At 41.4% G+C, this 9,689-nt stretch overlaps 1 protein-coding gene across 1 annotated transcript in view; it reads left to right on the top strand.

Moving 5' to 3' along the window:
- LOC130578237 (uncharacterized) overlaps nucleotides 1–9,689 on the top strand; it is a 20,518-nt gene continuing 10,829 nt past the window's right edge. Inside the window, exons 1-7 of the mRNA XM_057374178.1 lie at nucleotides 1–351; nucleotides 793–853; nucleotides 2,887–2,955; nucleotides 3,641–3,794; nucleotides 4,509–4,669; nucleotides 8,164–8,367; nucleotides 8,471–8,652. Of these exons, the coding sequence (XP_057230161.1) occupies nucleotides 1–351; nucleotides 793–853; nucleotides 2,887–2,955; nucleotides 3,641–3,794; nucleotides 4,509–4,669; nucleotides 8,164–8,367; nucleotides 8,471–8,652 (1,182 nt within the window). The remainder of the gene's footprint in view (nucleotides 352–792; nucleotides 854–2,886; nucleotides 2,956–3,640; nucleotides 3,795–4,508; nucleotides 4,670–8,163; nucleotides 8,368–8,470; nucleotides 8,653–9,689) is intronic.

Genomic DNA, 9,689 nt, shown 5'->3' with positions numbered 1-9,689 from the left:
ATGAAATTTGGGGGCAACCTTGGCTGTAGTAACTATGAGATGGTAGAACTCAGGATACTGCATGGAAGAAGCAAAGCAATAAGGAGGACTAGATCTCTAAACTTTTGGAGAACTAACTTTGGCCTTCTCGAAGACYTACTTAGAGGAATCCCATGGGTTAGGGCTTTAGAAAAGAATGGCTTTTACAAGTACGTCAGCATCAAAAGGGAGATTAGCGAAACTGTTGGGTTGCTGCTGAATCGGAAGAGTACTCTGGTAATGGAAGACACAGAGAAGGCAGAATTACTGAATGCCTTCTTTGCCTCAGTCTTTACTGCTGAGAATGACCCGCAGGAGTCCCAGAACTTTGAGGTGAGTGAAGGCTGAAAAAAGCAAGACTTCCCCTTGGTCCTAGAGGGTTGGGTTAGAGAATGGCTAAGTGGACTTAACACCCATAGATCTATGGGCCCTGATGGGATGAAACCAGGGGTGCTGAGGGAGATGGCAGATTTTGTTGCTAAGCCACTCTACATGGAAATTATTAACCATCTATGAATACAACACTGTGTTTCCATTACAAAGGTAGAAGAGGAGAAGGATGAGTTTGGGTGGTTGGGGTGAAATCAGATGGAGGAGAATGAAAAATGCATCTAGCAGTGACTCTCGAATTTGATCTCTTCAGAGGATACTTTTGGATATTCTGCTGTTGTTTGGCTTTCAGAAGGTGGCAGTTTTTAGAAAGAAAGCTCAATGYGGCTTTTAATGTTCCAGTGGACTCAGAAATATTTTGTGACTTTTTGTCTTTTGCCAAAGCTTTTTGTACTTGCATATTTAAATGATCATGCTCAGTATAAGAAAGCAGCTCAGGTTTTAAGTTTGTAGAGTGTTTTTTCTTTGTTTTCATAATGCCTCCAACAAATAGATGGACCTTTAAACACAAGTTCAGATTTACTGATATTAAGAGCAAACCAAATTGAGTTGTTACTTTAAAGACACTGTCTTTTAAATCATATTCCKAAGATCATAAAAATTTACTGGGCTATTTCATGATGATCCGAGGACTGGAACACTTCTCCTATGAAGATAGGCTGAGAGATCTGGGCTTATTCATCCTGGAGAAAGAAGGCTCTAGGAAGATCATATAGCAGATTGCAAGTRGCTATGGGGCCCTATAGAAAGGTGGAGAGGGAGTTTTTAGAATCTGATGTGGTGAGATAGGACAAGATGAAATGGCTTTAAACTGAAAGAGAATAGGTGTAGCTTAGGAATTAGGAAAGAGTTCTTTACAGATATATTAGGAAGGAATTCTTTACAGATAAGATATTAGGAAGGAATTCTTTACAGATAAGATATTAGGAAGGAATTCTTTACAGGTTGCTCAGAGAAGTTGTGGATTCCCTGGAAGCGATCAAGGTCAGGCTGTATGGGGTTTAACCTGGTCTAGTGTAACATGCACCTTGGCAGGGGGCTCAAAGATTAGGTTCAATAAGGTTCCTTCCAATGCAAAACATTCTATGAATCTATGGTTTGTTACAACATAACTTCTATTTATTGACTTGGTAACTGTAAGGTGTTAGATAAGATAGAGCTCATACTGTTATCCTTGTTGACTTCAAGAAGTTTMTGACTTCAAGGAAATAGTTTTGAACTTAGTCAGGTCACTGATTCATTATATTTGCATTTTCCCAATGATTTAGCATGTGTACTTCACTAAAAAAAAACCACACAGAATCCTACATAAATAACTTCCACAAACTCAGCCTATTACTCCACCCCATTGGATGATATAAGGTAAGAGTTACATAGCTCACTAGATAGTTCTAGGGATGCAAAAGATATATTTTATGTTGTGATTGGCAAGTACTTAATATTTTATTATTTGATATTTAAGTGCTAATTTAGAAAAAATGTTTTAAAGTACCTTTGTGATAAAAGCAACTTTGTTGGACTTTGCAGCTTTAATTTAGCAATTGCATTAACTTAAGAAATCATAAAAGCATAGAAATAATCCTTTGAATTTTGAAAGAATTTAAAGGAAATGTTTCTTATAACAATTTTGTATTTATATTATTGGTAAAACAGAATTTACTCTTAGAAAGCCAGATTCTGGTCTCTTTATTTTTGCTAGGTGGCCTTTTAACTTCTTCTGTCTTAGCTAATGCAATTAAATTTTTCAGAGAGTGACTCTGAGCATTTATTCCTAATTTCACCTTTCAAAGCAAACCTCCAATAAATGATAACTCTGAATAATGTGTGAGTCTGTGTAACAGCCTCATCTCTGTTTCACTGCTGTCAGTCAGAGACTGAGAAAGGCTCTTTGGGACCTGCTGTGGTATCCTTGAGATGAGAATCTCTCCCCACTGTTAAGAATCCCCCCCAAACCTTTCTAGAAGAATCTTCTTTTTGTGAGTTGAATGAAGTCCAGGAGGACTGCAAGGCTTAGAGGAGGGCATCCTATTTAGTTTCTAATTAGTTCTATTGAACTGATTTTCATCTGACAAGTTTTTTTCCAGAATCAAGGAAAAAAAAATCATCTGTCAATTCTATATTGGGATATTTAATTTGATCCCAAAGGGAATTCTTTTYTTTGCCATCTAATTTTTTGAAAAATTTCCCATTTTGTTAGCAGAGGACAAACAGTAAAAAGGAAATGTCTGTGCATGAGAGAGTTTGGGGAATTTAATGGGGATCTTCCTCTAAAATTAAAGACGAGAAAAAATAATGAACAGTTCTGGTCAAGTGCGGGCAGTGTCATTTGTCATCACAACCAAAAGTAGATGACTCAAGATGAATCAAGTTTTAAACAAGTTTGTGTATTTGTGAGAATTTCCCCTTTTAACCTTGTATTTATTTAATGATAAATGCAKAATTGTTTGACTGGACTGACACTGCTTCTGTGTTGTGCAGCCMAAGAGATGGAGATCGAGACTGCAGACGAAGTTGCTATTGTTGGAATAGGATGCAACTTTCCTGGAGGTAAATTTGGGGTAAAATCAAAGCAGGCTGTGAGTGAACATTGAAAAGCAGTGTCTTTTCTCAAYGTTGAAATGGAGGAAAACAACATGTTTATCCCGTAGTAGAATTTGTTGCTTTGCTGCTTGTGGGATCTCTTTGAAAGGTTGTGCWGTGGTGAAAATGAATTKGTTTGAGTTTGCCTGCTGACAGACAAACAAGAACCTGCAGTGCTGGCTGTGAGCAGGGCATTGATCTGCAGACAAAACTCATACCAATGAGCTGGATAGGTGTGGGATTTGAACTTTCTCCGTGTTCACTGGCCGGGTGACTGTGCATTGTTACAGGTCTCTGCATCCATAGGAACAGGACAGATCAAGGACCTGACATTATCATCAGCTTTGCCTGTAATATAAACAGGTTGGATTTTCCTAAAAGAAAGCTTCCYGCTTTATTACAGTAGGTAGAGAAGATGCAGTGAGATGGTAGGGAGAGYGGTGGTTAAGGATTTGCTTTTAGGCAAGCAGTGAAGAGATCAGTCCTCCTTTTTCATTTCCCTCTCACCAAGGAATGGTCACTTCTTTCTGTGGCAAGTGTACTTGAGCAGCCTCTGACAGGTGGGAGGTCCTGGTAGCTAATTGTGCTTTTCTGAGTCTTCAAAGAGAGGACGAGTGCATCATTTAATTTCTTTTAAAACTTTGTCCAACAGGAGAAGGAATTGACAATTTCTGGAAAATCCTGGAGGAGGGCAAAAACTGCACCGTAGAAATCCCCCCTGAGAGATTTAATGCCAAGGAGTGGTATGATCCAGATGGAAACAAGCCAGGAAAAATATGTACAACACGAGCTGCTCTTCTTGATGAGTGAGTCTCTTTGCTTTGCACCACTGATTTTTGTAATAGGACCCAGAATTAATTTAGGGCTCAGTCCCATGTTAGATACTGAATCCTGCATGGAAATCAAGACATGACACAAGGCCATACAAATCTGATCTGGAGATGATACAAGATTAAATTTGGATTTGGTCTATTTTTGGGGGCTTAATTTGAAGATGCTTTTACAGACAAACACACACAATACATACACACCAAGTATTTTGAATAATATTTTGAGAAGCATGGGTGTTTTTGAAAATACGTGAGCTGATACTCTACTTCTTGGTTTTAAATTGGTATGCATTGGTCTGTGTTGTCTTAAAATAATATAGAAAACAATATTTGTTTATAACTTGTTGGCTACGACCACATAACAACCGGGGGTGTCTCATTCTGCACATTTCATGATCTGAGAAGTCCAGTTGGTACTAGTGCAATAACCATGAGAATAAAAATGGGCAGGAGTGGGTTCTGGCTTCTGAAATGCAGAATCATTGATAAAATTACATGTTTTGTGGTGGGATGTGAAACCTCTTGGCTTATAAGCATTTTCTTCTGAATTACATAAATGGGAACTGTGGCCTAAACACCAGTTACTACTCTGCTTTCCATGAAGTTGCAAAAAATGTTTACTGTGAGTCCTGAAGTAAATGTATCATATATAAATATGTGCCATATCATATTCTGGTCTGTGCCTTTCAGATTTAATTCATTTGACAACCACCTATTTGGGATTAATAATATGGAAGCTGAGCGTATGGATCCACAGCAGAAGTTACTGATAGAGTGCACATACAAAGCCCTGGAGGATGCAGGAGTTCCTGTAGAATGTGTCAGTGGCACAAAAACAGGTGTTTTTATTGGTAAGGTGAAAAATTAATGGCAAAGAAAGTGTGTTTGAACTTCACAAAGACTGTAGCACTTCTTCATAACCTTTCCATGAGTAGCTAGCATTGGATCAAGGCTGGATCTAGACTGGAGATGTAATGGCACTGTGCTGTGGCACTACTGGTTACTTTTGGTAAGAATTACCAGGCTACTCTGGAAGTTCATGGTACAACTCCTGTTCTCATTTTGATACTCTTCTTCCTGTGCTTAGGTACTGAAGTTAAGCAGGAAACAGTTAAAACTGCCTCCCCAACCCAACCATTCTTGGGAAAGACACTGCCAAGCCAGACTGTGATGTTCCACCCGTAAGATGGAAGGGAACATGCAAGATTACTAAATGATCAGGTCTGCAGGAAAAGTTTTAGTAGTAAATTACTCACTTGGCATGGAAATTGGAATGCTGGTCCTTTACTTGCTATATCAGCACATGGCAGTGGGATTGGATAAATGGGTAGGCTGGAAAGAAAGAGGGAAAGGAAGAGATGAATTAAAGACAGGAAGAGAGAATGAGAAAAAGAGAGAAAAAGAGATCACCAGTCCTGGTTCCAACGTGAATGTGGCTGATAACGTTCTGTGTCCTGGGGGCACCCTTCCACTACCACAGAAGAGCTTCTCTGCTCTGTCCGTCATCTGGTGCATAGCTCCGGACATTCTTCCCCCTTCACATGAATTGGTGAGATAAACCAGGCTGGACAACTTTCTGGCAGCAAGTTATCTCTGTCATCAGGGAGGTGAGATCACCCAGCTGACAATAAATATCTCGGCTTCAGAGCAAGATGTAAGGAGATGTCTGGAAATTCCTGACAGGGACAGAAATTTAGATAGAGACCCTCTAATTTACAAACTGTAAAGCTACACAAATTCTCACAGAGGTAGAAGCCTCCTACACCTGAAAACATGTAGGGGATCTTCTTGTGCAAGCTCAGACTCAATTTATGTGGTTACTTTCCTGGCAATTGAGGGAAAAGGTTCTGTGTGTACCCCATCATCAATCTGGTGGTGAGTGCATTGAATCCTAACCTGTACTGTTTCTTCCTAGCTGCAATATTGGTGTCTTTATTGTGCACTGTATTTTATCTACTAGTGGTTAATTTTGTTTTATTTCTTGTAGTAAATAGTCTGATTAAAAGTCTTATGTCTGTTAATTTTGTGTCTATTAAATAGATAATTCATTTTATAACAGACCTAATTGGCCATTATTGGACAACTTGCAAACGACAGTGGATTTTTAGGTGCTCACTGCCCTAATAAAGCTAGACTGGCTTTACTTACTGCCAGAGGCCTGGGCTGACGTAGGGACTTATCTAAGTTCTTCCCTCTCATTTTCACACACCCCTTGGCCTATGGGGGTACCTTTTTGCAGATAGGTTTCCCTGCCCTGAAGATAGGTTTCTCTTTCTATGCAAATTAGTTACATGTCCAGTCCCTTCTTTCAGATCTTTCTAAAAATGTGTCAGAAGCTTTGCAGGTCTTGGGTTTTGTGCGATCTTGCTGCTCCCCCTCCGCAGAGTGACTTGGGTAAATGCTTCATTCCTGTGTCTGTGCTGCTGTTGTTGTTTGTTTGTTGATGGAGTGGTTGGAAAATGGCCCAGTGGAAAAGGACCTGGGGGTGCTGTTGGATAGCAGCTGAACATGAGTCAGGGTGTGCCCAGGTGGCCAAGAAAGCCAGTGACATCCTGCCCTGGATCAGCAATAGGGTGACCACAGGATCAGGGCAGTGATTCTTCCCCTCACCACTTGGCACTGGTGAGGCCACAACTTGAGCCCTGTGTCAGTTTCTGGGCCCATCAATTCAGGAAGGGCATTGAGATGCTGGAGTAAGGCCAGAGAAGGGTAGCAGATTGGGAAAAGGTTTGTAAAATAAGTACTACAAGGTGCAGCTGAGGGAGCTGGGGATGTTTATCCTGAGGAGAGGAGGCTGAGGCTTGATTTTATCATTCTCTACAACTGCCTGAAAGTAGGTTGAAGAGATGTGGGGATCAACATCTTCTCCCAGGCAACTACAGACAGGACAAGAAGATATGGCCTCAGACTGTGCCTGGGGAGATTCAGGTTGGATATTAAGGAGAAATTCTTCATGGAAAGGGTGACTGGCTATGGGAATCAGTTGCCCAGAYGGGTGGTGGAGTCACTGTCCTTGGAGGTGCTTAAGGAAAGATTGGATGTGGGTTTTAGTGCCATGGTCTCGTTGACAAGGTGGTATTTGGTCATAGGATGGACTCAATGATCTCAGTGTTTTTTTCCAACCTAATTGATTTTGTGATGCTGTGATTATGTCTCTGTGGACCAGAACAAGGATGTTTATCCCAGAAAAGTCCTACCCTTCCTCCTCATGGTCCTCTTCTATCCTTGTTCTCTCAACAATTCTTGGTTATCACTAACAATCCTTGGTTGGCTCCCTGGCTATCTGGTTATCAGTGTTTGACATGCAAACATTAGCCCCTTGTCTTCTGGGCTCCTACACAGGCCTACAATTTTCCACATTGTGCTCTTTTCCAGTATTACTTTCACCAAGGTGTTGTGGGGGTAAATATCCTTTTGAACCAGCAGCAATCCTCCTGTAGGCATTACAATGGTTCCAAGGTGCACTTGTCCAACCACTTTTGTCAGTACCAGAAAAGTTGGGGAGGAGATGATACCAGATGCTAGTGAAAGCCTTTTAAAAGACAATACTAGAATAACAGTATATTGTTGCTGGTGTCTCTTTAAAGAAGAGTTAATCAGTGTCTCTTTAAAGAATTTTCTGGGGTAGTTAGGCTGATGTACCTAGAGGGAAAAATGCTTTAGATTACCTTTTAGTCTGAGAGATGCTCTTCTTCCACTGAAGGCATGGTTCCTTGCCCTCTGAATAGGGGTACTGCATTTTCCACATGTGCCCATGGACTTGGCGATTAAGGTATTTCAAGCATAATGTTCCCAGAAAGAGGACACAACTGCTCTCACAGGGTCCCTTCTTCTTTTCTATGTCTTACTGGTTCCAAGTGTGAAAAACAATGATAAATAGAAAGTATTGGACGTAGTTTGTGCTGTGACCTTTAATTTGGTACATCTGAGGAACTGAAGATACAGTACAATGTCTTGTACATTTATATCTCAGCTACCCTATGTGCAACTTGTTGATATATATTCTCATAGCTAAACTAAACCAACCAGTCTCAAACTGAGACACAGGARTCTCAGCAGGCTACATAGAGCTTAGCTGCACCCTACAATGAGCTAAGCCATCAGGAAAGGCTTGTCATATCCTGGGCAGGTAGGAATTTCAAGTGTTAGGTGTGTTTGTGTAAATTGGGTCCTGGGGCAACTGCTGTGAGTTTTGCTTTTGACTTGTGTTGAAGCAAAGCTTCACTGTAGGAGCACTGATGCACTGAGCACTGATTTATTCTTGACACTGAAAACAAAAACATACCATCAGCTTTACAGTTATAAATCCCTTGGGTTAACTTGACACRTATCTGATGTTTTACAGGTCTCATGAATCGAGACTATGAAATCATAACCAGCAGAGCAGYGAGTGAAATAAATCATTATGATGGTACTGGAACAGCAATGAGCATTGCTGCTAACAGGGTCTCATTCACATTTAATCTGACTGGACCATCCCTGACTATTGACACTGCRTGTTCATCTTTTCTGTTTGCTCTGCACTACGCCWTGCRAGCCATTAGATCAGGTAATGGGACTGAAGAGATGCTGGACAATGAAATCAGGATTGCTACTGTTTCTGTCTATCACCAGGGCCCTCTCAACATGGGTATGTTTCTGTTTGACTCCAGGAGACTGTGAGGCAGCAATCTGTGGTGGGGTGAACTGCATCATCGATCCCCGCAMCTTTGTATCTCTCASTAAAGCAAAAATGATCTCTCCRGARGGAATRAGCAAACCCTTCTCCAAAAAAGCAGATGGCTATGGAAGGGGAGAAGGCTGTGGTGTTGTTTTCCTCAAACCACTGAAGAAGGTAAGATTGCTTGTGAAGCAGCCTAAAATAAGACTGGGTGCTTGCCTGAATTTGGCATCTTCAGCTCTAATGATTTTTCCAGAGAAGACTTTCCAATTCAGGCTTAAGATTAATGAAGCATTTCTTAAGCATTTGTGCACTTCCACTAGCACAGGACAAAAATCTCACATTCAAAAGTTAGTATCATATTCTGTTTGTTCGTGGCTTTATTGTGGTGTTTTCTCCTCTACAGAGAAAGCATGAGATTACCACAGATTCAGTCAGGTTAGAAGGGGCCACAATGGATTTTCTGGTCCAAACTGCTTGCTCAAGCCTGGTTATCTTAGACCAAGTTGTATAGGATTGTGGCTAGATGCTTCTTGAATATCCCCAGTGAGAGAGAATCCAATCCCTTTCTGAGCAACCTGTTCCAATGCTTGGTCATCTGCAAAGTGAAGAATTTTTTCCTCATTTCCTCATATGGAACTTGCCATGCATCAGTTTCAGCCCATTGCCTCTTGTCCTGTTGCTGGGCACCACCAAGAAAGGCCTGGATCCTCTGTCAYCCTTCAGATACTTGCAGATGTTGATGAGGTCCCTTCTCAGTTGTCTCTTCTTAAGGTGTCGTGGTTTAAAATGCTGGCCAAAAGCCATGCACCCACAACACCTGCTCATTCGCTCTCCCCCACCACCACGTTGGGTAAAGAAGAGCGAAGGGGAAAAAAAAACTAACAAAAAGGTTCATGAGTTGAAATAAGGAGCAGGGAGGAGACACTTGATGAACAAAACAGGCACTACTTAAATTATGAAGTGGATTTATTACTAACAAAGTCAGAGGAGGAGATTGAGAAATAAAACCCTCAAAGACACCGATCTTCTCCCCACTCCCTCCCCCCTTCCCACCCACAGTACAAAGCAGCGGGGGGAGGCGGGGAACAGGGTGTGGGGTTGGTCAGTTCAGGGTGTGGGGTTGGTCAGTTCAGGGTGTGGGGTTGGTCAGTTCAGGGTGTGGGGGTTGGTCAGTTCAGGGTGTGGGGGTTGGTCAGTTCAGGGTGTGG

Source organism: Malurus melanocephalus, unplaced genomic scaffold, assembly GCF_030028575.1.
Source record: "Malurus melanocephalus ecotype Western Australia unplaced genomic scaffold, MMel_1.1 scaffold_218, whole genome shotgun sequence".
Lineage (NCBI taxonomy): Eukaryota > Metazoa > Chordata > Aves > Passeriformes > Maluridae > Malurus > Malurus melanocephalus.
This window is presented reverse-complemented; position numbering and strand designations above follow the sequence as displayed.